This window comes from Microtus pennsylvanicus, chromosome 9 (genome assembly GCF_037038515.1).
Source record: "Microtus pennsylvanicus isolate mMicPen1 chromosome 9, mMicPen1.hap1, whole genome shotgun sequence".
In the NCBI taxonomy this organism is placed as follows: Eukaryota; Metazoa; Chordata; class Mammalia; order Rodentia; family Cricetidae; genus Microtus; species Microtus pennsylvanicus.
This window is the reverse complement of record NC_134587.1, coordinates 1,172,304-1,199,106: the sequence shown is the minus strand read 5'-3', so window position 1 is coordinate 1,199,106 and position 26,803 is coordinate 1,172,304. Positions and strand designations below refer to the sequence as shown.

The 26,803-nt window shown below is 42.0% G+C and overlaps 1 protein-coding gene across 3 annotated transcripts in view; it reads right to left on the bottom strand.

Annotated features, from left to right (window-relative positions):
* Calcrl (calcitonin receptor like receptor) overlaps positions 1 to 26,803 on the bottom strand; it is an 88,598-nt gene that overhangs the window by 44,048 nt on the left and 17,747 nt on the right. For 2 of the 3 annotated variants that reach the window (XM_075984728.1, XM_075984727.1), the window contains 2 exons: positions 3,099 to 3,189; positions 662 to 748 (listed from right to left, as the gene is read on the bottom strand). In XM_075984728.1, coding sequence (XP_075840843.1) covers positions 662 to 712 — 51 coding nt within the window. In that variant the 5' untranslated portion in view covers positions 713 to 748; positions 3,099 to 3,189. Of the gene's footprint in view, positions 1 to 661; positions 749 to 2,830; positions 2,940 to 3,098; positions 3,190 to 26,803 lie in introns of all 3 variants that reach the window. The other variant, XM_075984729.1, reaches the window with a different exon arrangement.

The window sequence follows — 26,803 nt, the reverse complement described above, 5'->3', positions numbered from 1 at the left end:
TTTGATGCAGAGGGCAAAACGAAGAGACACATCAATAAGAAGCGAAACCAGGAGGCATGCAGTTCTTTTGGCTTTGCTAATCCTCTTCTGGCTTCACAGCTCTAACACACATATGTCGAGATGCACATGCATGTGCACATGCACACGGAGACACGCTTGCCCCAAATTCAGCAGCAAGAGCTATTTGAATGAGCAACTTCATGAATGAATGAGTAAATGAATACAAAATACAGCACATGTCTCCTAGATGACAATCAATTGGTGGAACAAAAAAAAATGTTAAAGACTAGAATGTAGGTTCTCTTCCAACAAATAACAGAACCCATGTGTCTCTCTAAGTGTATTTTCTGTGCTGTGTGTAACTGTACCATCATGAAATGTCATCCCACTGATTTCTAACTTTGCCATTTTACCAGGAGTTTTGCATATTTGAATTCACTAATCTTCCAGAGACCCCAAAGTTCATATTAGTCATAAAAATTCAAAGTATAAAAAATACTAAGAAGAAGTGGAATATTTTACTTGAATATAAAAATGAAATCAATGTACTCATCTAATAACTACTTTAACTTGTATTTAATAACTTTTATTGTTTGGAGCTATATTGTAAGTAAAACCTAGTCATAATTAATGAGATAAATATGTGGGGATGAATGCTTACCATACTAACAGGCAAGAGAAACACAAAATATAGTATATGCTTTTTCTCCATCCTTAGAGTCCAAAGGAAATGTGCTGTATGTTCAAACTGTAACAAAAATGAAAGATATAAAATTCAATAGTCATGCAATCAATAATTCCTTCAAAAGAAAATTACCTGTTATAATTCTACAGTAATCCTATGGACTTGATTAGTAGTCATACAAGTAGTGAGGACATTATGGCTTAAAGTGTAACAGAGTTTAGTGAAATATACTCTAGTTTAATTTGATTTACAAATAATAAAATATTTTGTATAAGTGTTTTTGTGTGATTGGAAAGTATCTTGCTTCTTGCCTTTACTAAAATTTAAACAAATTGTTTAACTACAAACAGAATCAGCTTTACACAATTATCTTTTATATTTTATTATATATACATCATTATCTGCAATTTCTTAACTTTAAATTAAGTAAGGAAATTATTCCCAGGCCAATTTCTTGAGAATTAATATTCAAACAACATAAAAATGAAGTTTCAAGCCAAGAGGTTCACTTGGGATGCAGAGGCAGGTGGATCTCAGAGTGAGTTCCAGGACAGCCAGGACTGTTACATAGAGAAACTCTATCAGAAGGAGGAGAAGGAAGAGGAGGAAGAGAAAGGAGGAGGAGAAGAAAATAAGAAAGATTTCAAATCTTAATTTTCACTGTAGAAAATTGTGATTAAATTTATGTTAATACTAATTATCAAAGGACAGGTTTTGAATCAGTAGGAAGACAATCCTCCAGGCACACCTGTGAAGAATTATCCACATTAAATTAGCCTCTGAGGACTAAAGCACAAGTCGGGACTGACCTAGGCACTCTGCATGGATGTCACAAGTTTGTGGGTTGGTCCTCTGATGGGAAACCTAAGAGTGGGAACAGGGCCTTCCTGACTCATATACAGGCTTTGGGGACGCTACTCCTCATACTGGGTCTCCTTGCCCAGCCTTAATACATAAGGAGGTGCTTAGTCTTACTGCAACTTGATGTGCCGGGTTCTGTTGATACTCATGGGAGACCTGCCCTTTCCTAACTGGAAATGGAGGAGGAGTGGATTGGGGGTAAAAACAGAGTGGGGGGGGATGGGGGAAGGACGGGGAAGAGAGGAGGGAGGGGAAACTGCAGCCTGGATATAAAATAAATAAATAATTGTTTTAAGTTAGCCTGTGGGTATGACTGTGAGGAACTACTGGATGGGTTAATAACTGTGGGAAGCAGAATTCTGTGGCCTGGGATCATGAGCTAAATACAAAAAGGCAAGCAGGCCAAACGGGAGCATCCACTGCTGTCTGCTTCTTGGCTGTAGATACAAAGTGACCAGAGTTCAAACCCCTACTGTCATTGCTTCCTTGACAAAATAGACTAAACCTTCCAATTATGGGCAAAAATTAACCCTCTTCCTTGAATATTGTTTCCTGACGGATATTTTGTTAAAACAATAAGAAAAGTGGTAAATATAGCGATTAATTCTTTTAAGTCAGGAATATAAGAATATTCTTAAAGCCATCTACATCATTGAAATAACGCTTTGGGGTGAGCATTATTAATAATATTACTGTATTTCTAATGCTTGATTGTGTTCTGTGCTGGTGAAAGGGCCTCTCATACATCATCTGCCAGCTGCATACTGAGACAGCCTCTGCTGGGCTGAAATTCCTAAAGCTGACGTCCTAGTAATATACTCTAACAGACTAATCTTAAACATCTGGGTTATCATGAGACAGCCACCAGACACAATACACACTTAAATGTAGTGTTGATTTCTCACAGAAAATAAAAAACTGCCAGGTGGTGATGGTGCACATCTTTAATCCCAGCACTTGGGAGGCAGAGACAGGTGGATCTCTGTGAGTTCGAGGCCAGCCTGGTCTACAGAGTAAGTTCCAGGATAGGCTCCCAGGCTACAAAGAAAAACCTTGCCTCAAAAAAAAAAAACCTTCAGTAGATAAGTAGATATTTGCCATTGAATTTTAGATTAAATTCTGTTAGAAAACACGGCATGGCGTTCATTCTATAACCATTTTCAGAATAAAATTAGAATCCCTTTTCCACATGACGCCATGTTGTGTGGGATTTTTTATGGCATGATTGAGACTCCATCAGCTGTCAGGTTGAGTTTGCTCCACTATTTGCCCCTGCTGACTCACCTAGCTAGCTGTGGCTGTTCTTTTTCAATCATAAGCAATCTTCTGAATATTGTTTCTATTGTATCAATCAGCTACCCTGGACGTGCTCTTTCAGATCTGAAGAGTATACCTGAAAATCAGGAAGGACTGTATGATTCTCACGCCTTAAAACACAGGGCGCTAGATTGTAAACACGAACCCAGGTTTCTGCAGTCTAGTAACGAGTGCGCTGCTATTTCAGTTGTTAGTGGCATTTCGCCCGGGGAAAACCTTATTTACAAATACTCACACACACGGTCCTCTCCAGACTCTAATCACATCTTCTCCTGGCCCACACTCGACATTGTCTTCAATAACTTCTTAATTACAAGGGTCATGACCTAAAATATGGATTGATTTAAAATAATGTAATGATGCTAACAAGACAAAATTATTTCCATAACAAACTGAAATTTTCTAAGTAATACCTCTACTAAAATTATATATTCTTAAGCTATTCTAATTTTTAATGAACTACAGAAATGAGACTGGGAAGGAGAGTCTTTATCCTGATATTTAGATTCTTTGCTTATGTTTGAGTTACCATAGGACAGCTTAGTCCCTGAATGTAATTTTCAATATAAACAATAGATTATACAATAAGAACACAGTTGGCCTAGAAATGTACATATTTACTGCAAGCAAATAATTTTCAAAGTGGTTATATTTTCAAGAAAAATGTTGCCAGGCCTGGTGGCGCACACCTTTAATCCCAGGACTCTGGAGGCAGAGGCAGGCAGGTTTCTGTGAGTTCAAGGCCAGCCACAGTAGCAAGGAAACTTTGCATCCAGGCAGAGCTATACAGAGAGACCCTGTCTCATAAAAACAAATAAACAAAGAAAATGATTTTGAATATTAGCACTCACATTTTTCTTTCTTCATTGGTTTGTTAACATATTTTCCTAAGATATTTATAACTTTAGTAGACTTTTCTATATTTATATTTTTATGTGATTTAGAAGTACTTTCAATCATTCTATTTTAAAACAATGGGTATGGTTTTCTGAAACTTCAATTATCATCCAGAATCAATTTAAAGAAACAGAAAAAAAGCAATTTTCTGGGGGGGGGAGTGAGAGGGACACCTGCACTTATATTAAAGAGAGGTACGTGTCCGTGTAGTTTTCTGAGCTCTTAGCACAGCGATAATAACATTTTAGGATGCCTGGTTAAGGAATGTAAAACGAGAGCAAAGTGAAATTCATCACTAAGTAACAGGTTTCGTCTGGGGCTGGGGAGCTCTCAGGTTTCCTGGGATTGGTGAGTTGATGAGCCACAGAGCCTGGCAGCTCTGACTTATACCCTGCTTTCAGCCCCGCTGCACTGCTGGCATCACAAAGACACAAAGACATCCGTATAGATTTGTTAGGTTACCGTGAACACAATCACTGATATCTCTACACTTGTGTGAATATATCTCATTCTCACCCCTTTTAGGTACCATGTTGTTCCCCAAATATTTTATTATTCCAACCACAGAAAAGTCATTCCTTTTGTGTTTAATATCTAAAACAGTAAAATCTCTATATTCAACCTCTGTTTTATATCTAAAACACATATCTATAGATGGTGGTTACATAGTATCTGATATAATTAAGTATTAAAGAATCTTTTCCTAAAAAAATAAGAAACATGGCTCAGAAGGAAAAGGTGCTTGCCACCAAGCCTGCCAACCTGAGTACCCACATGACCTGATGACCCCCAGGAAGGAAAGCAAGAATAAACCGCTGCTATTAACCCTCTGACCACCACAGACATGCCATGCGAGGGCTTTCCTCCACCACATAAGCACAAAACATTAATAAATGAATACAAAACACGAAATCAAAGGCTACAGAGATAAATGCATGATTAGTTGGCTTAAGGTTTTGCCTCTAATGAGCTAACTTTTTATGATTGGCTACCCTTCATGAATATATTTCCTCATGATTTTTTCAATTAATCCTCTGATCTATCTGGTTTGTCTTTTAGTAGAGAGTCAGATTGTAGCAAATTTGTTTGGAAGGCTTACCAATTTTATCCCTACTTGTGCGCATTTGTGCACACAAGCCATGATGCACACAAGGTCACATCAACACAAGTATCTATGTATGTTCTGGCCTCACGTGTCTACAGTTACACATTATTTACACTTGAATTTGAATTGATTATCTGCAATATCAGAAACATTGAAAATAAATTCTAGTTAAGCATAGAATAATAATGTTTCATATTTGTTTAAATTTTATTTTCAAACATGAGTTTTCAATTGTCTAAGATAGTTGGAACATTGGATAATCCAACTGAATTTTCTATTTATAAAAATTTAAAATGCAAGTAGGTTTGCAATAAGTCCTCTGATATAAAGTTTGGCCTTTTTAAATTATATCTTATTGCAGTGTAATTATTCCTTTAAATTTTCTATTTCCTTTTATTTGCTAGTATGGTTTTTAAAAACAGAAGCCACGTCTGAGTGATGGGCGCACTTTCCTGAGTGGAAGCTCATAACCATTTACTGAATACATAAGCAGATGAACTGGCAAAATGCTTTAGAATCTCAACGTTGGCATCACGAAATTGGATCATAAATAGCGATTCTTATTTCTTATTTTAGAAGGTTTTTATTGTGAATCTATATTAGTGGTTCTCAACCCATGGGCCACAACCCCTTTAAGGTCATATATCAGATACTTGCATTACAATTGATAACACGACCAAAATTACAATTATGAAGTAGCAATAAAATAATTGTATAGTGGGGGGGTCAAGAAATAGCAGACAGAAAAACTGTACAAGTCAGAAGAGGTGGATGACCACCAGGAAAGAGGGCAGTTAGCCACACAAACCCACAGCGATGGGACAGCAGGGACAAGACCTACACAAGTCGAGATGTTGAGTTGGAAGCCCCACCTCTATCTCTGCAGCTGTTGGCAATAGACATGCCTTCTTTAAAGGTGTGACCTTGTTAGGTTGGCCTTACACCAGAGTATTTGAGAAACACCAATTGAACTCAATAGAGAGAGAGAGGGAGGGAGGGAGGGAGGGAGGGAGGGAGAGAAAAAGAGAGAGAGAAGGGATCAGGGAGAGGGGGAGAGAGACAGAGAGAATGAAGTTGGATGAGTAGGGAGATAGGGATGGATCTGAAAAGAGATGGAAGAAGAGAGCTGAATGTGATCAAAATACATTGTGTTAATAAAAAATAAATAACATTATCCCCCCCCCCGGCAAAAAAAAAAAAAACTTGCTGCTCTTGCAAGAGACTGTGAGCTGCCCAATGTGGGTGCTAGAAATCAAACCAGCAACGCATCGGGCAGTGCACAATCACCTGCTACTCCAGTTCCTGGGTATCTAAGGCCATCTTGTCTCCTCAGGCATCTGAATGCATGTGCCAAACATACACTCACACAGACATACATACATACAAATAAATAGAAGATAAATAAATAAACCATTTTAAAGACCTACAACCCTAACATCTTAACACCAATCTCCTAACACTGTTTCTGGTCTGTTTTTATTATCTTAGGAATATTTTCCTTGGGTCTCCAATTACTAATAGTCTAAGAGTTTAAGTTTGACTCTGACAATGAAAATGAATCATTTGGATGAATAATAGTGAGCTTGTAGGAACAAAAGCTCTAGCAAAATTTTTGTATATTGTGGCATCATAAAAAAAAATAACATTCTAAGTTTTTTTTTTTAAAGATGGCTACATGAAGCCTTCTAATCTGACTACAAGGCGGTGGAAGAGCCTTCACTAACATTGTGTAGGATACACGCCAAAGGAGCTCAGCGGCTCTGTGCTGACTTGCTTATCTAATGAGTATTCCGGCTGGATGGCTGAATAACTATTAAGAGAGATTCCTTTGTGATCGTGTTTGGGATTTCATTTTATACTTTGGAGTATTTACTCATGGGGATAATTTCCCCATTGTGGGCATAATCAGCCGTTTTCCGGTCATTTTGGTCACACTCTTTTTATTTGAAAAGGCAAGTGGCCAATATCAGCCCAATTAGTAAAAGGTGGGAGGGAGCCATTTAAAAAAAAATGCAGCACACTCTCTACATCTAATGTGGAAAGAATTAGTTGAAGTAAGACGTGACTCAACACTGATCAGGCTAACGAACCCTCTGATTTAGGCTGGATGAGCCATGGAGATAGAGTCAGGATCCTCCCTTCTGGAAGGGTCGTTGGAAGAGCACATCTTCTTACTGTAGCTAAAGGGCAGGTAGGGAACCATGTCAGGGTATTCTCTTATGCATCCTTTTACCATGTGTAACCTACCACTGTCGAGAAGTCAATGATGTCATCAGAGCCTTTGACTCCAGCCATATTTAACGTCAGTTACAGTTCTGAAATCCCTCATTGGTGTCACCACACACTTTTGACTTGGTTTTGGTTTGGTTTGTAAATACCTTGAAGAAAGTTGTAGAGGGGAAAGTTCACTAATTTTAGACTAAGCAAGCTTCACTCTTCACCATGTGGTTGAAATAGCACAAAATACCTACAAAATGGCACACAACATGTCTTCCAGTCACATGATCTAGATACTTAAGGATTTCTTTTACCAAAGTAAAGGTAAATATTTCTACAAAAAAAAAAAAGATTTAAGAATTTATCACCCCCTGCCTAGTATATTCTATGCCCTGCTAGTAATTCATAGCTAACACTTTTATTTTTTTAACAATCTTTTTTATTTTGCATACCAATCCCAGTTCCCTCTCCCTTCCCTCCTCCTGCTCCCCCCTTCTTCCCTCCACCCCATCCCCCACCCACTCCTCAGAGAGGGTGAGCCCTCCCATGGAGAGTGAACAAAGTCTGTCACCACCACTTGAGGCAAGACCAAGGCCCTCCCCACAGTAGCTAGGCAGAGCAAGGGAATGGGCTCCAAAGAGCCAGTTCATTCACTAGGAATAAATACTGGATATCCCACAAACTGCCCAAGCCACACAACTGTCACCCACATTCAGAGGGCCTAGTTCGGTTCCATACAGGTCCCCTAGCTGTCAGTCTGGAATCAGTGAGCTCCCACTAGCTTGGGTCACATAGCTAGCACTTAAATTCAGTGGATCTGAAGAGTGATGGCCCAGTCCTAGATGAAGAACAATCATGACAAGAGAGACAAAGAAAGGAGACAGAGACAGGGACAGAGACAGGGAGAGAGACAGAGACAGAGACAGGGAGAGAGACAGAGAGAGACAGAGACAGGGAGAGAAACAGAGACAGGGACAGGGAGAGAGACAGAGACAGGGAGAGAGACAGAGACAGGGAGAGAGACAGAGAGAGAGACAGAGACAGGGAGAGAGACAGAGAGAGAGACAGGGAGAGAGACAGGGAGAGAGACAGAGAGAGAGATAGAGACAGAGAGACAGAGACAGGGACAGAGAGAGAGAGACAGGGACAGAGACAGAGAGAGACAGAGACAGGGACAGAGACAGAGAGTCAATCACTTTCCTCCAAGAATGAGCCCTCTGCTGGATTATCTAGTCTTATTTAGTCCCAACAGTTCAGTCTTAAAAACATGTACACACAAGCGACACTAAATGGGATCAGTAGTGTGAGGGGAGAGGGATGCGTTTACCAAAAATGAAGAAGAGGTCATAAATTTGAGGGGTGGTCATAGGGAAGTGTTGGTGAAAAATGAAAGGCTGGAAATGGTGTCAATATGGAACTTACATATGAAATTCTCAAAAAATTAAAAATGCATGACAGAATTTCCTTCGGGAAATCAGAATGATTAATTCAAAGAGAAAAAAAGCACACTGTTGAAGAGAATGATTCATATTGGAAGTCTACAGCAAAGCCCTCTAAGCAAGTGAGCTGGGTAAACTATCATGTGAGCAAACGAGATGGGATTGGAAAGAGACGAAACTTCAGGTAGAAGGTTTATGCCTCTCTTGACCCCAGGGTTCACATCAATGCTAATTTTCAATGTGGTCATTTTTGGGAATGGAACATTTGGAGGTGGTAAGTTTAGATGGAGCCGTGAGAGTAGAGTCTCACCAAGGGATTGACTACAAAGGGGAAAAGGAGGTGGGTGCATTGTGTGTACATGTATGTGTGTACACATGCACAGCTGGAACTTTGCGTGCCATCAATGACATCATATGAGAATAACCAGAGAGGGCATCTTCATTAATAACTCAGACAGGGAGCTAGGTTTCAGTTTCATGACTTCTAGGACTCAACCCATGTTGATTGGTTTCAACAGCTCACTGTGACCAAGACACAGGAAAACATATTTAAATGTCTGTGATATTAGAAAACTTTCATTTTGGGTGATCTGAGGACTTAGTAACTTAAAAGTATAGGTCATTCCCAGAACTGTATATTGGGTTTGGGGATAGGAATCAATGGCTGATTCAGGGACAATTAAGAAAAGTGTTGGTTTGGGGAATGGGAGATCCTGAGCCTAGCTCAGACATTTTATGACTCCAGAAGCCTTGTCTTCATGACTGTAGAGATCTGCGAAAGAAAACCTTGAAATGGGCACACACACACACCCCCATCACGTCCTAGACATTTGGTCTGGAATGAGCTGTCTTTAGTATAAAGGAACAAAACTATATACTATGATAATGTGTGTGCAAATTAGTTTTGATCACTTTTGCAAACATTAGTGTCTAAGGTAGTGGCTCCAAAGCTACAGAGAGAAACCCTATCTCGAAAAACCAACCTCCCTGTCCCCCAAAACAAGCAAACATTAGTGTCGAATGAATTTCAAGTCATCAAGGATGTGTATGAGCACAGGATGAAGAGCCCAGCTTTCTAGGGATGAAGACCTAGAAACACAAAGGCAAGGATGCAGGAGTGAGCCAGGCCATGTGATGGAGACAGGGGACGGTGAGGAACTTGAACCGCTCAGGGAAATTCACCAGTGGACACCTGCATGTGACGGTCAGGCATGGGCGGGCAGGGTTTCCCTGGGAGCAGATGTAATCTCACACATCCCAAACACTGCTTAATTTAATTATCAACTCTTGGGACTATGTCTGGGTTGTGATTTAAAAATAGACTTTCCAGTATAAAAGAAGTCTGCAGGAAGGGGCTCCTTGCCGAATTAAGCCGGGCTTAAGTGTGAGCCGCCGCCGAAGGACAACGCGTTCCCTGTGAAAAAGATGGCAAACCCATTCCAGCGGCTCTAACCTTTACGCGCTGCTATTATCAACCCAATTGTATGTTTTTTCCTGTTGCACAAACATGTTCCCAAAAGACTTTTAAAATAGCTTTCTTTCCTGCTAAATCGTTGTGCCAAGCACTTTTTCTGACTCTCAACTCTAAGTGGACCAGGATGTGTTAAAGGAAAAAAAAAAAAAAAGCCCTGTCACACTTGACAGGTTTTAATAAGCCTTAACAACAGAGAAATGTTTCCTAACCTCGCAGCCCCCCCCCTTCCCGCCCCCGCCCTGGGAATCTTCCCATGGTGCGTTCTAAACAAAATAAAAACTGTCGCGAAGAAAGGCGCGCACCTTCCCGACAGTCACACTTTCAGACAAGCTACCTGGGGGAAAGTCTGCACACCCAGGCAGAGTTCTACAAGAGGAAAAAAAAAATCAGAACAGAAAATAAAACTTGCTTGTAAACATTTAAATATCCTAAAAGAAAAAGTAAAGGATGCCCCTCTTTATAACCTTAAGTCTGAGCGGGCACTCAGGTAAAGAGTGGTCTGGAAAACAGGCCTTCGCTAAATCTACGGAATTGGTTTTGAGGTGCGGAGTGCTTCTGGACATACCTGATAAGGCTCTCTCCTTCACTTTTCCCTTTTTAAATGTCTCTTGTTGTTTCTGAACAGCGAGTAAACAGCCAGGATATACTGAATCTGACTCGGCTGTTTCGAAATGACCCTGCTGCCTCGGTTGACACGTTTCTCTGACTGCGAAGCAGCCCGTGTCACCAGCTACGTGTCTGTCTTCCTCGCACACGGTTTCCTTGACAGGAGTCTGTCTGCGCTACAAAACAATGGCAATCTCAAAAGGAAATAGATGTTAAGGAGCAAAAGATAAACACTATCTAACCGATGTTTTAGTGGTGCCCGCGGATGGAAAACTCGATGAGGTGTTTGGGGGCAGGAGCCAAAATAATTATCCAAACGGCATGCCAATTTGGCATTTAAAAAAAAAAAAACACTTAAAAATAACACTAGAAGTTTCAGGGGGTGGACCACAGGAGGCAAACCCTAGAAATGAGCCGCCGGGAGGCCAAGGGTACTGATTGCCTGTAGAAGGACTAGCGTCCTGGACACCCGCAGCAGCCAGGCCTGAGCCGTCCTCCAGACGTCTGCAGTTGTAAGATGGGAATAGCATGTGCTTCCTAAGGCCCATGAGGGATCGCAGGTGATAAGCTCCCCAATCACCAACTGAGCACAGTGCCCGGGAAACGCTGCCTGCGCAGTGGTGGTCTCTCCCCAGAGCTGAAACAACGCGTCTGGGATCACTCTGTAACTGGTCACCGTTACAAAACTTGTAATGTTGAGTCAAATTATATATGAATATTTAACAGTGCCCACTCTCCACAGCTTTTTGTAAAGTAAACGCTGTGGGCTCCTGACGCTAGTGGGATTTAAGGCATTCAAGAATGAATGAGGAAGAGAATTGTGTCTCCGCCATTTGCTTCTAATCAAATGACTTGGCTGTGTGTGCATAACCCTGCTGCTTCTGACTTTGTCACGTGTTTGTCCTCTCCTTTAAGAGCAGTAACGAATAACAATGCCATGTGTCTGTCTGTCGCATCTCTCTTTCTGCCTGAGGATAGCATTATTAAGGAGAGGGCGTCTTCCACGCTTTGCTTACAGGAGCCCCTGAGTCTGCACTATCAACTCTTATTTTGTTAGTTTCATCAGTTCCTAGTTAAAGAGGAGCACCAGTGAACCGGGGGTGTCAGATGTGGTGGTCTGCAAACAAAGAAGGGGGTTCTTAGTTCCAGAGAGGCTGGCGGAAAGAGACGCAAGGTGGATGCAAGGTTCAAGGGGGGGGCTGTAACACTTATGTGTAAAGAATGTCCTTTGAGGTTGAGAACTTGGGAATAACTTGGCATTTTGTTTTTTATGTTCTTGTACTATTTAAGGTCTACATGTATCAGTACATGGGGAAACGTGTATGTGTGTGTAGCATGTGGTGTGTGTGAATGTGTATGTGTGCATGTTTTCATCATTTTACATATTCTGATGCTCTATGTGCTCCTAGAAATTAGTATCGTTGAGTGGCTGTGAAGCAGAGAGTATTTAGTCACCTCGTTTGTGTCTTGTGAAAACTTATCACAGACTCTACTAACGTACAGGGCAGAGGGAACCTGATGATAGGAAAAACCATCCCTTCATCTGTCCTTTTAAATGGCTTTTTAAGTCCCAGAATGTTTCAGATACTTTCTTGTTCTATAATATATAGTATATGTTTGATTAATCTATAAAAAATGTGTAGGAAAACATAATAAAACAATAATCAATTCATGTTTCAAACACATTATCTGTGGGAAAGTCCTGTCAAGAAAAATCTTGGAGGGTTCTGATTTTGGAGGATGTAAGGAACCACCAAGGAGAAGGAGAAAGGAGAACTCTAGAACACAAAGAAGCACTGGGAACCTAAGCTTTATTCACAGTTAATTTATCGGTTTTCAATCTACTGTTTTCAAGTCTGTAAATATTGCTGTGCTACCATTGGAACTGGAAAAACTATTTGAAAAAACTATTTGAAAAGGGATGCACTTTGCTGACTTTTATGGTGTATTTGCTGGGTGTTTTATACATATACATAACTTACTAAAATGTTTCACTTTTTAAGTTTTAAAATTAAAAAAGAAAATCAATAAACTTGCTGAAGAAATTATTTTCTCATAACTTTGAAGAACATAAAAACTTAATAGACATATAAATCATGGAAACATGTTTGTTTTCTGAGAGACAGAAAGGGGGTGGATCCAAACGGGAAGGGAGGGAGGGAGGAACTGGGAGGAGTAGAGGGAGGAGAAACCATATATTATGCAAGAAAAAAATCTATTTTCAATACAAAGAAAAAGAAAAATTAAATAAATAATGGCTATCAAATGGGAAGGGGGTGAAAATTTTAATGAGTGATCTCTATTAATTCACCTGTAGTGCACATTCAAATTTTAGTAGTACATTTTCACTATCACTTGTACTAATATCGACCTTCATATTATAGCAGAAATACAATTTTAAAATAAAAAATAGAAAATTAATCATTGGGCACCAAGTAAGGACTGAGATCTGAAATAAAGTCGAGTATAATATGTGGGGCTTTGACAGTACAGCTGTAGTTAGCATAAACACATAAAAGTTAGCATAAAAGTTGTGAGCAAAAAAATTAAAACAAACATTAAATTGCATATGAAGAAACCCAGGTTCTAATTTTAACCAAACCCAGGGATTACAGTGGAGACAGAATGGCGTCTAGAACACAGAGCTGTGGGTCTAAGACTTTTTGAGCAGGGTACAAATGTGTAGTCGGTGTGTGTAGACAACTGTGTAGTCGGTGTGTGTAGACAACTGTGTAGTCTGTGTGTAGACAACTGTGTAGTCAGTGTGTGTAGACAACTGTGTAGTCGGTGTGTAGACAACTGTGTAGTCTGTGTGTAGACAACTGTGTAGTCGGTGTGTGTAGACAACTGTGTAGTCGGTGTGTAGACAACTGTGTAGTCGGTGTGTGTAGACAACTGTGTAGTCAGTGTGTAGACAACTGTGTAGTCGGTGTGTAGACAACTGTGTAGTCGGTGTGTGTAGACAACTCTGTAGTCGGTGTGTGTAGACAACTGTGTAGTCGGTGTGTAGACAACTGTGTAGTCGGTGTGTAGACAACTGTGTAGTCGGTGTGTGTAGACAACTGCGTAGTCGGTGTGTAGACAACTGTGTAGTCGGTGTGTGTAGACAACTGTGTAGTCAGTGTGTGTAGACAACTGTGTAGTCTGTGTGTAGACAACTGTGTAGTCAGTGTGTGTGTAGACAACTGTGTAGTCGGTGTGTGTAGACAACTCTGTAGTCGGTGTGTAGACAACTGTGTAGTCGGTGTGTGTAGACAACTCTGTAGTCGGTGTGTAGACAACTGTGTAGTCGGTGTGTGTAGACAACTGTGTAGTCAGTGTGTAGACAACTGTGTAGTCGGTGTGTGTAGACAACTGTGTAGTCAGTGTGTAGACAACTGTGTAGTCGGTGTGTAGACAACTGTGTAGTCGGTGTGTGTAGACAACTCTGTAGTCGGTGTGTGTAGACAACTGTGTAGTCGGTGTGTAGACAACTCTGTAGTCGGTGTGTGTAGACAACTGTGTAGTCGGTGTGTGTAGACAACTGTGTAGTCAGTGTGTGTAGACAACTGTGTAGTCAGTGTGTAGACAACTGTGTAGTCGGTGTGTGTAGACAACTGTGTAGTCGGTGTGTGTAGACAACTGTGTAGTCGGTGTGTGTAGACAACTGTGTAGTCGGTGTTTAGACAACTCTGTAGTCGGTGTGTGTAGACAACTGCGTAGTCGGTGTTTAGACAACTGTGTAGTCAGTGTGTCTGTGTAGTCAGTGTGTAGACAACTGTGTAGTCGGTGTGTGTAGACAACTGTGTAGTCGGTTTGTAGACAACTCTGTAGTCGGTGTGTGTAGACAACTCTGTAGTCGGTGTGTGTAGACAACTGCGTAGTCGGTGTGTAGACAACTGTGTAGTCAGTGTGTCTGTGTAGTCAGTGTGTGTGTAGACAACTGTGTAGTCGGTGTGTGTAGACAACTGTGTAGTCGGTGTGTAGACAACTGTGTAGTCGGTGTGTAGACAACTGTGTAGTCGGTGTGTAGACAACTGTGTAGTCGGTGTGTGTAGACAACTGTGTAGTCGGTGTGTGTAGACAACTGTGTAGTCGGTGTTTAGACAACTCTGTAGTCGGTGTGTGTAGACAACTGTGTAGTCGGTGTTTAGACAACTGTGTAGTCAGTGTGTAGACAACTGTGTAGTCGGTGTGTAGACAACTGTGTAGTCAGTGTGTCTGTGTAGTCAGTGTGTAGACAACTGTGTAGTCGGTGTGTAGACAACTGTGTAGTCGGTGTGTAGACAACTGTGTAGTCGGTGTGTGTAGACAACTGTGTAGTCAGTGTGTGTGTAGACAACTGTGTAGTCGGTGTGTAGACAACTGTGTAGTCGGTGTGTAGACAACTGTGTAGTCGGTGTGTGTAGACAACTGTGTAGTCGGTGTGTGTAGACAACTGTGTAGTCGGTGTGTAGACAACTGTGTAGTCGGTGTGTGTAGACAACTGTGTAGTCGGTGTGTGTAGACAACTGCGTAGTCGGTGTGTAGACAACTGTGTAGTCAGTGTGTCTGTGTAGTCAGTGTGTAGACAACTGTGTAGTCGGTGTGTGTGTAGACAACTGTGTAGTCAGTGTGTAGACAACTGTGTAGTCGGTGTGTGTAGACAACTGTGTAGTCAGTGTGTAGACAACTGTGTAGTCGGTGTGTGTAGACAACTGTGTAGTCGGTGTGTAGACAACTGTGTAGTCAGTGTGTGTGTAGACAACTGTGTAGTCGGTGTGTAGACAACTGTGTAGTCTGTGTGTAGACAACTGTGTAGTCAGTGTGTAGACAACTGTGTAGTCGGTGTGTAGACAACTGTGTAGTCGGTGTGTAGACAACTGTGTAGTCGGTGTGTGTAGACAACTGTGTAGTCGGTGTGTAGACAACTGTGTAGTCGGTGTGTGTAGACAACTGTGTAGTCGGTGTGTGTAGACAACTCTGTAGTCGGTGTGTGTAGACAACTGTGTAGTCGGTGTGTAGACAACTCTGTAGTCGGTGTGTGTAGACAACTGTGTAGTCGGTGTGTGTAGACAACTGTGTAGTCGGTGTGTATAGACAACTGTGTAGTCGGTGTGTGTAGACAACTGTGTAGTCGGTGTGTGTAGACAACTCTGTAGTCGGTGTGTGTAGACAACTGTGTAGTCGGTGTGTAGACAACTCTGTAGTCGGTGTGTGTAGACAACTGTGTAGTCGGTGTGTAGACAACTGTGTAGTCGGTGTGTGTAGACAACTGTGTAGTCGGTGTGTAGACAACTGTGTAGTCGGTGTGTGTAGACAACTGTGTAGTCAGTGTGTGTAGACAACTGTGTAGTCGGTGTGTGTAGACAACTGTGTAGTCAGTGTGTGTAGACAACTGTGTAGTCGGTGTGTGTAGACAACTGTGTAGTCAGTGTGTAGACAACTGTGTAGTCAGTGTGTGTAGACAACTGTGTAGTCGGTGTGTGTGTAGACAACTGTGTAGTCAGTGTGTAGACAACTGTGTAGTCGGTGTGTAGACAACTGTGTAGTCGGTGTGTAGACAACTGTGTAGTCGGTGTGTGTAGACAACTGTGTAGTCAGTGTGTGTGTAGACAACTGTGTAGTCGGTGTGTAGACAACTGTGTAGTCGGTGTGTAGACAACTGTGTAGTCTGTGTGTAGACAACTGTGTAGTCGGTGTGTAGACAACTGTGTAGTCGGTGTGTAGACAACTGTGTAGTCGGTGTGTAGACAACTGTGTAGTCGGTGTGTGTAGACAACTGTGTAGTCAGTGTGTGTGTAGACAACTGTGTAGTCGGTGTGTAGACAACTGTGTAGTCGGTGTGTAGACAACTGTGTAGTCGGTGTGTGTAGACAACTGTGTAGTCAGTGTGTGTAGACAACTGTGTAGTCAGTGTGTGTGTAGACAACTGTGTAGTCGGTGTGTAGACAACTGTGTAGTCGGTGTGTAGACAACTGTGTAGTCAGTGTGTGTAGACAACTGTGTAGTCAGTGTGTGTGTAGACAACTGTGTAGTCGGTGTGTAGACAACTGTGTAGTCAGTGTGTAGACAACTGTGTAGTCGGTGTGTAGACAACTGTGTAGTCGGTGTGTAGACAACTGTGTAGTCGGTGTGTAGACAACTGTGTAGTCGGTGTGTGTAGACAACTGTGTAGTCAGTGTGTGTGTAGACAACTGTGTAGTCGGTGTGTAGACAACTGTGTAGTCGGTGTGTAGACAACTGTGTAGTCGGTGTGTGTAGACAACTGTGTAGTCAGTGTGTGTAGACAACTGTGTAGTCAGTGTGTGTGTAGACAACTGTGTAGTCGGTGTGTAGACAACTGTGTAGTCGGTGTGTAGACAACTGTGTAGTCAGTGTGTGTAGACAACTGTGTAGTCAGTGTGTGTAGACAACTGTGTAGTCGGTGTGTAGACAACTGTGTAGTCGGTGTGTGTAGACAACTGTGTAGTCGGTGTGTGTAGACAACTGTGTAGTCGGTGTGTAGACAACTGTGTAGTCAGTGTGTGTAGACAACTGTGTAGTCGGTGTGTGTAGACAACTGTGTAGTCGGTGTGTAGACAACTGTGTAGTCAGTGTGTGTAGACAACTGTGTAGTCGGTGTGTAGACAACTGTGTAGTCGGTGTGTAGACAACTGTGTAGTCAGTGTGTGTAGACAACTGTGTAGTCGGTGTGTGTGTAGACAACTGTGTAGTCAGTGTGTGTAGACAACTGTGTAGTCGGTGTGTGTAGACAACTGTGTAGTCGGTGTGTAGACAACTGTGTAGTCGGTGTGTAGACAACTGTGTAGTCGGTGTGTAGACAACTGTGTAGTCGGTGTGTGTAGACAACTGTGTAGTCGGTGTGTATAGACAACTGTGTAGTCGGTGTGTAGACAACTGTGTAGTCGGTGTGTGTAGACAACTGTGTAGTCGGTGTGTAGACAACTGTGTAGTCGGTGTGTGTAGACAACTGTGTAGTCGGTGTGTGTAGACAACTGTGTAGTCGGTGTGTAGACAACTGTGTAGTCGGTGTGTGTAGACAACTGTGTAGTCGGTGTGTAGACAACTGTGTAGTCAGTGTGTGTAGACAACTCTGTAGTCGGTGTGTATAGACAACTGTGTAGTCGGTGTGTATAGACAACTGTACAGTCAGTGTGTGTAGACAACTGTGTAGTCGGTGTGTAGACAACTGTGTAGTCGGTGTGTAGACAACTGTGTAGTCAGTGTGTGTAGACAACTGTGTAGTCGGTGTGTAGACAACTGTGTAGTCGGTGTGTAGACAACTGTGTAGTCGGTGTGTGTAGACAACTGTGTAGTCGGTGTGTGTAGACAACTGTGTAGTCGGTGTGTGTGTAGACAACTGTGTAGTCGGTGTGTAGACAACTGTGTAGTCGGTGTGTAGACAACTGTGTAGTCGGTGTGTGTAGACAACTGTGTAGTCAGTGTGTGTAGACAACTGTGTAGTCGGTGTGTGTAGACAACTCTGTAGTCGGTGTGTAGACAACTGTGTAGTCAGTGTGTATAGACAACTGTGTAGTCGGTGTGTGTAGACAACTCTGTAGTCGGTGTGTAGACAACTGTGTAGTCGGTGTGTAGACAACTGTGTAGTCGGTGTGTAGACAACTGTGTAGTCGGTGTGTGTAGACAACTGTGTAGTCAGTGTGTGTAGACAACTGTGTAGTCGGTGTGTGTAGACAACTCTGTAGTCGGTGTGTAGACAACTGTGTAGTCGGTGTGTAGACAACTGTGTAGTCGGTGTGTGTAGACAACTGTGTAGTCGGTGTGTGTAGACAACTGTGTAGTCGGTGTGTGTAGACAACTGTGTAGTCGGTGTGTAGACAACTGTGTAGTCGGTGTGTAGACAACTGTGTAGTCGGTGTGTAGACAACTGTGTAGTCGGTGTGTAGACAACTGTGTAGTCGGTGTGTAGACAACTGTGTAGTCGGTGTGTAGACAACTGTGTAGTCGGTGTGTGTAGACAACTGTGTAGTCAGTGTGTGTAGACAACTGTGTAGTCGGTGTGTGTAGACAACTCTGTAGTCGGTGTGTAGACAACTGTGTAGTCGGTGTGTAGACAACTGTGTAGTCGGTGTGTGTAGACAACTGTGTAGTCGGTGTGTGTAGACAACTGTGTAGTCGGTGTGTGTAGACAACTGTGTAGTCGGTGTGTAGACAACTGTGTAGTCGGTGTGTGTAGACAACTGTGTAGTCAGTGTGTATAGACAACTGTGTAGTCGGTGTGTAGACAACTGTGTAGTCGGTGTGTGTAGACAACTGTGTAGTCGGTGTGTAGACAACTGTGTAGTCAGTGTGTATAGACAACTGTGTAGTCGGTGTGTGTAGACAACTGTGTAGTCGGTGTGTGTAGACAACTGTGTAGTCGGTGTGTAGACAACTGTGTAGTCAGTGTGTATAGACAACTGTGTAGTCGGTGTGTAGACAACTGTGTAGTCGGTGTGTAGACAACTGTGTAGTCGGTGTGTATAGACAACTGTGTAGTCGGTGTGTATAGACAACTGTACAGTCAGTGTGTGGCACCATCTTTCACCTGGTGGACTCATTTTTTTCCTCTTTAATTGAAATAATGTTATGGTACCAGATTGTTAATGTTCATTAACCCTTCTCAATTCTATTGTTCTAAGTAAAAATCTAATAACAGTCACATTATTATAAGCAGAGTTTATGTATATGCATATACATTAAGTATTAAAGTTCAAACTGAAAACAAAGAACATTTTTAATCGTTATTTACATTGGAGTTTATAGGAGACAAAAATTACAATTTAATATATAACATCCTCTGCTTGTAGATAGATAGATGATAGATAGATAGATAAATAGATAGATAGGTGATAGATAGATAGATAGATAACTGATTTTTTTATTTTGCTTTATAGCTACCACTAATTTTATCTTCCCAATGCCTTAATAAATGCTTTGAAAAACACTGACATTGTATTTTAAGATTACTTAGAGCACTCTTATGTGTATCAAAAATACAACAGAAAGGGAAAGAGAGAAAGGGAGAGAACATTACAAAAATCACCACTGAAGACCATACTTTCACCACGGTAATAAACATGGGCAGTGAATATACCTCGAGCTACAATTCTCTTCTGTACAGAAAAACAAAGCAAGCTTCTTTCTACAACAGATTTCGTTTTAACTCTTGAAATAATCCAGGTTTTTTATTATGTTATTGACATGCATATATAAATTTTTGCCATTTAGAAAGCAACCAGTAACCTTTTAGTAAAAGAAATGAAGTAATGTAATCACCACACAGTTGAAGGAGATAATTACATCCCTATAATAGCTGAAGATTCCAAAGACCAAGGAAAAACACAGCAGTTTTTCTCTTATCATTTTTATCCCGTTTTCTCTTCTCTAGTCCAGATAGTGATTAAAGCCGTTTTGTGGAAGTATTGAATGTATCTGTTATAAAGAAGTGGCAATCTCGTTTACAGGATTTGTAAGTAAGTGACTTAGAGCACAGAAAAGGCCAGAAACTCTTCCTGCTCAAAGGTGCAAAGTCTTTTCTCTTCCTCACAGGGCTTTCTTTCTCCTCAGACACCAGGCTCTGAGTGGTTTCATGAAGAGATATTTTACATGTGAATGCCTTTAACTGACCCTGTTTGTCAAATAATGATGGGTAATTGCCTTGATCTCCCTGGGAAAGTGTTTCCAAAATAAGTACTCTTTTCCTCCCTCCTTTGAGCCAGCTTCCAAGGCTTGCTTGTTTTGACTTGGGAAATAACCTTGCTGGGGAGTAAAGTTGTCTCTCTGGGCCAACGAAGGAGATGCAGGGATCTAGCATCTATGACAAAATACATATTTTTTTTGACATTTGTCACAAGTGCTAAGAAGCTTAAATAACTTTAAGCAAAAGAGATTTGGCAGCAATATTTGACTTTAAAGTCACACAATTTGAGTGATTGTCGGCACACTGCAGACAGCAGCTCAGCAATGTTCCAGGGTAGAATGCACACGCTATCGCATGAGGCTCTATATTCCGCTGACGTTTGGTTATATTCACGCAACAAGTACCAGTGGGCACCTGACAGAGGACTGGGTATGAGTAAAGAGATGAGATGAAACTTCTTATAAGTTATTCTGCGGAGACAGGAGTTAAACATTTGCACACATTTAAAGTTGCAGATGAAGATAAGTCCTACGAAGGAAGGAGATGACCTCATACGGTGGCTCGAGGGATGATTTCCCGGAGGAAGTGGTATTTCACTAGACATCTGTAGTTGAAGGGCAGCTGAGCAACACAAAAGCAAATAGCTTCTATCAGAAGGGGGATGGGGGCAGCGGGCAAAGGAGAGGACCTGCGAGATGGCCTGGAAGGCAGGTAGAGCCCTAAAGAACACACTGAGCTCAGGTTTCCGTAACTTGCCAGAGACTCTGGTCTGTGTTCTGCAACACCTGCAGACATCTGTTTCCGGTAAGAAGAAACAGTTGGGTTTAGGCAGCGGAGCCCTGTGTGAGGGAAGGAAACAAGAATGAAGAAGCCTTCGGATGGAGTGGCTTTTGAAAAGGAGAAGCTTAGTGGTAGGTGTGGGAAGACCTGTGGAGTGCAGTTTTATTTTTAGATAAAGCTGACATCAACACTTTATAGCAATAACAAGGATATATTTGGATGAGAGAGTTTGACCAGACAAAAGACATTTTGATTTCTCCGAAGACTGGAGGAAAGGGGATGCCAAGCAGCACTGGGAAGGATGAGCTGACCAGCTTTTAAAACTGGGACAGAGCAGAGCAGGGTAGCAGTTCTGGTGTACAGAAACAAGCAATCACATCCCATCTGCTCCCTCCTTTTGTAACAATGGTCATTGAAAAAGAAGAGAAGGAGCTGATGGGATTCATGGAAAGCACAGAGGTGTTGGAAGACTTGGAGATGTGGGATAAAGGTTTGACTAAACCAAGAAGGGTCCTTGCAGAGGCAAATACCACGTTTTAGCTAAGATTATAAAGTTTCCTGACTGAGGGAAGAATATTACAATTCTTGTGATTTAAAGTGACTGTTATGTAAAACAGCTGACTAATGAAGAAATCCAGAAAACTTGTTAGTAAAAAAAAATATTAACTGTAGGTGGGGATGGGGTAGGGGGGAGGGGAGGGAGGAGAGAGAAGGGAGAGGGGGAGGATTGGGGAGAGCTTGGGGGAATGGGATGGTTTAGATAGAGGAAGGGTAGATATGGGAGCAGGGAAGAAGATATCTTAATTAAGGGAGCCATTTTAGGGTTGGCAAGAGACTTGGCTCTAGAGGGGTTCCCAGGTGTCCAAGGAGATGTCCTCAGCTAGGTCCTTGGGCAGCAGAGGAGAGGGAGCTTGAACTTGCCTTCTCCCATAGCCACACTGATGAATATCTTGCATATCATCATAGAATCTTCATCCAGCGATGGATGGAGATAGAGACAGAGACAGAGACCTACATTGGAGCACTGGACTGAGATAGAGACAGAGACCTACATTGGAGCACTGGACTGAGCTCCCAAAGCCCAGATGAAGAGCAGAAGGAGGAAGAACATGAGCAAGGAAGTCAGGACCGCGAGGGGTGCACCCACCCACTGAGACGGTGGGACTGATCTGATGGGAGCTCACCAAGGCCAGCTGGACTGGGACAGATGGAGCATGTGATCAAACCGGACTCTCTGAATGTGGCTGACAATGAGGGCTGACTGAGAAGCCAATGACAATGGCACTGGGTTATGATTCTACTGCATGTACTGGCTTTTTGGGAGCCTAGTCTGTTTGGATGCTCACCTTCCTAGACCTGGATGGAGGGGGGAGGGCCTTGGCCTTCCCACAGGGCAGGAAACCCTGACTTCTCTTAGGACTGGAGAGGGAGGGGGAGGGAGAGGAGGAGAGAAATGGGAGAAGGGAAGGAGGTGGAAATTTTTAATAAATAAATAAATAATAAAAATAAAGACGTATTCAAGAAAAAATATTAATTGACTTCAGTAAGCAACTATAATTATACAGCTTTGCCATGCTCAAAGCATAGTGGGAAAATTTCCTTCCTCATGGGCCCCCATGGCCCAGAACATACGTAACATGATATGCTGGACAAAGGGGTGGTTAATATTCAGGTAACATACCTAGCTTTTTGTATGGGTGCTGGGGATTAGAACCCGGGTCTTTTGCCTGCACAACATCAGTGTTTCTACCCAGTGAGAGCTATCTCCCCAGACTCTAGCACAGGTACTCTTAATACAATTGAGACAAACTCAGCCACAATAGTTTGGTATTGTGTAATAGCCATACAACACTAAATAAAGCATGTATACAAAGGGAAGTGGGTACGATGGTGGAGCACAGGCTCGGCGTGCAAACAGGATTCAATGTTAATACTCCCATGTTTACACACACACAAGAGGGGGGGCCAGCTATAACACTTCTGCACATATCTTAGGATCATGAAGTCTGCAACTGTGTCTATAACCAGGATACGGAACCCAATTAAGCATCTTCATCTTGCGAGAGCCTGAGGAAATGTGAAAGTCAATTTTTGGGGGAAAAAAAAACTGATGAACTCCGAGGACATGATACTGAGAGAAATAAGCCAGGCCCAGGATGAGAAACACCACATGGCCTCAGTCTTGTGGACCTTAACATAGTTGATCTTATACACCTGGACAGTACATTGCGATCCCCAAAGATTTTATGGAGATGATGGAGTTGGTGATTGCAGAGATATTGGTCAAAGTGCACAAAGTCAGTTACAGACGAGGAGTAAGCTTGAAAGATGCACTGCTTGTATAGCACGGTGATCGTAGTTATAGTTAACGGCAATATAAGGAATCCTTGAGAAAAGCCAGCAGTGTTCCCACCAGAAAAATAAACAAAATGGTAACTATGTAAAGGGATTCACGTGCTTATTGACTGGATTTAGCTGTCCTATACCATGCATATGTGCCTCAAGATATCACATTTTACGTGCCAAATACATACAATTATATATGTCAATTTACAAAATAGCAGCGATATAAAATTTAATGATGGTTAGCTTGTAAACAATGGCTATGCAAAGCATTTCCATCCTAGTCATTTCTGATTACAAATGTCTACAGATTTTGAATGACGTAGAGCTGTTAGACCACATAAAAGACAGAATGTCTCCTATTTTCTAGTATTGTTATGGTTTTACTAGGGATAAACCTAAGGCTCCGTGTGCATTGGGCAAGTCTTCCCACAGGACTCCATCTCCAGTTCTTTCTCCTCCTTCTTCATTCTGAGATAGAGTCACAATAAGTCACATGGGCCTTAAGCCTGCAAGTCTCCTGCCTCATCCTCCCAAGCAGAGCAGCTAAGGTTATAGGCCTGGACCACCAGACCTGACTCTGCATTTCTCATTTGTGTAGTATCTTAGTAATAAACTCAATTAAATATATGAGCGTCTAATTCTTCCTGATTAAATCTAGTTAGCACCGTTATAATGGCATATGAAAGGGAGGCCATCAGAACTAAAGTGTTGGAGTGTGAAGAGGAACTACAAGTGTGGCTGAAAGGTCAGATACGTCATAAACGAAAGCCACTCTTCTTTAGGGCTGGTCTAACATTTTGATTCTGACATTTCTAGCCGGCCAAGTTTCCCAATGTGCCGTTCATAGGGTGATAACTCATCAACTACTTGGGGTTAAGAGCTAGCTATTATTCTCCAAGAAATCTAAAAGAACATTTTGAAATTTCTTTTCATTTTTCTATTAAATTCCATTTATGCATTGAAAAAGACCTGCTATTGGCCATAAGTCTCCATATGAAGAGATTATGATCTGTCCTTCAGTCAACTAACTTGACAAATTCTGATCTATCTAAACATATCTTGAGTAAAGATGATATGTATTCTTTTTCTTAAACAAGACCCATTTGGGGACTAGGAGATGGCTCAGGTAGACATGTGCAGTGCATGTCTTCAAAGCAGGATAACCCGAATTTGATTCCCCAGAGCCTATATGAGAAAGATAGGCCTGGAATGCCAGGGAAGGAGGTTCACTGGCCAGCTAAGCATCACCCTTGGGAGGTAACTTCAGGCTAATGAAAGATCCTGTGTCTCATAAAGCAAGATGGAGCCTCTTAAGGAACAGCATTCAGGTGAGCAGTGGCGGCGCAGGCCTTTAATCCCAGCACTCAGGAGGCAGATGGGGGAGGATCTCTGTGAGTTTGAGACCAGGCTGCCCTACAGAGCAAGTCCCAGGATAGGCTCCAAAGCTACAGAGAAACCCAGTCTCTAAATAACCAAAAACAGAAACAAAGAGGAAAAAGGAAAGGAGGTAGAAGAGCAGATGATAATAATAGAATCGAATATAAAAACACTCTGATTGCAATGAAATGGATCTTTCCAAACCATTCCTGGTTAGGAATGCAAACCAGGAGCGAGAGTTTGGCAGTTCCATCCGTGGACTGATGGGACCATGGCTTGACTTTTCTTTACATCTGAGGTCTGTTTTTCACTGGCAGGAAGGTTTTAGACCCAGCACATAAAAAGCTGCAAATATTTGCGCTTAGTTTTCCTTTGTGAGATATCTATAGTAGTCTGGGAAAGTAAAGAGCATTTGGCCACAGCAGGAACTTCCTGTAAAGCCATAGTCAAGCGCTCTGCCCCCTTTATAAATACACCCTTTGTTTCTTCAGAGGTTCTAGACATTTCTCCAATGTTTAAAGGAGAGGCTTGTTCATTTGAGTAGAAACACAGAGTGTCAATGTGTCTTTACTGACCAGGGGAAATACAAGCAATATTTCTAAACGCATGAGTAGGACTTTACACATTAATGCAACATGCCAGAGGCACCTACAATTGAGGAGAGAGAGTAGGTAAAAATGAGATCGTCTTTGAACACCCAAAGATGGCTCTACTGAGTAAACTGACTAAAAGCAAAGAAAAGCTGAGGGAGATGTAGCTCTGATAGTCCTCTCTAGGTCAAAGTATTCTAATCAGATACTCCAGACTCTCAGAGCTGGAGTAGACCTGAGAACCTTACAGCAGAAACCGCTCACTTACAAACTTAGAACACAGGAGCCAGGAGGAGTTAGAGAATTGTGCTATGGTCTGTAACAGTGACCCTGAGCTGAGCACAGACATCTCTCTCCTTAGCTCAACTCTAGGCCAAACTAAACCGCTACTGATTCAAAGGGATGTAATGGAGGGCTATTGCTACTTCTAGGTACACGTTTCGTCTCCATGGGAAAGATTTGGTGAATCTATTTCTTGCTAGAATTTAAATGGATTTTTACTTTAAACTTAATTATTAGAAATAAAAATAACTACAAAGACACAATTAGCCTCACACAAAGACACACACACACAGAGAGAGAGAGAGAGAGAGAGAGAGAGAGAGAGTCTGATCCACACTCAATAAGACTTATGAGATAAAGCAACTAAAGAGATAGCAGTTTAAATCTGACCTTTTCGTTGCAGCTCTTCCAAACTACTAAGTACACACTACAACTTGCACATTGGAATGATATTCTAAAATATTATATAATCCTCTTCAATATCAAATTAGATGGATGCACACATTGACAAGCCAAAGCCAGTTCTTTGCTATTAAAAACATTCCTTTGTTATAGATTCTTCCCTCCCTATCTATATGAAGCGAGGTGGATGGTGTAACACGTGATCTGGCAGAGCCTCACTTGGAACACGCCAGGAAGAAGAGGCAGCTGTCACATACACGTAGGCATTTGAAGTAGTGAAACCTCCCCGCGAGGAGCCGTGAGTCACCCGAAACGAAGTGTGCAGAGGAAACTGACACATAAAAGGACGGAACAATGACGGGTTCCCGAAGAACAGGCACTAGGACAAAGAGCTATTACTGATAGTCTATTTTGGGGTCTGATGGCGTAACTTGGGGACTCTTTTAAAAAACCTACAGCTTAAAAGCAGACAAAAGGAACCTTCTCACGAAGCTTGGAGTTCAAGAGAACGCAGCTTAGGACAGTTTATTTTCATTCACGTTACTATACCTTAGCAGGAAAATCATTATTCAATTATTAAAACTCTTTCGACTCGAACATAAGTTACGGTAAGGAATCTAATGAGATACTGTGGGGAGGGGCTATCGCACGTATCAACGGACGCACAATTGTTTCACGTGCCACAGCACTGTAACGACTGAACACGTCTGTCCTTTTAGAAACACCAAGGCCCCTGCTGTTCTTTGACAGAGTAACATTCACACTCTTTCCTAGGGGTCCCTAAAAATAGCATCTGGAATCATGCAAAATATAGAAACAAC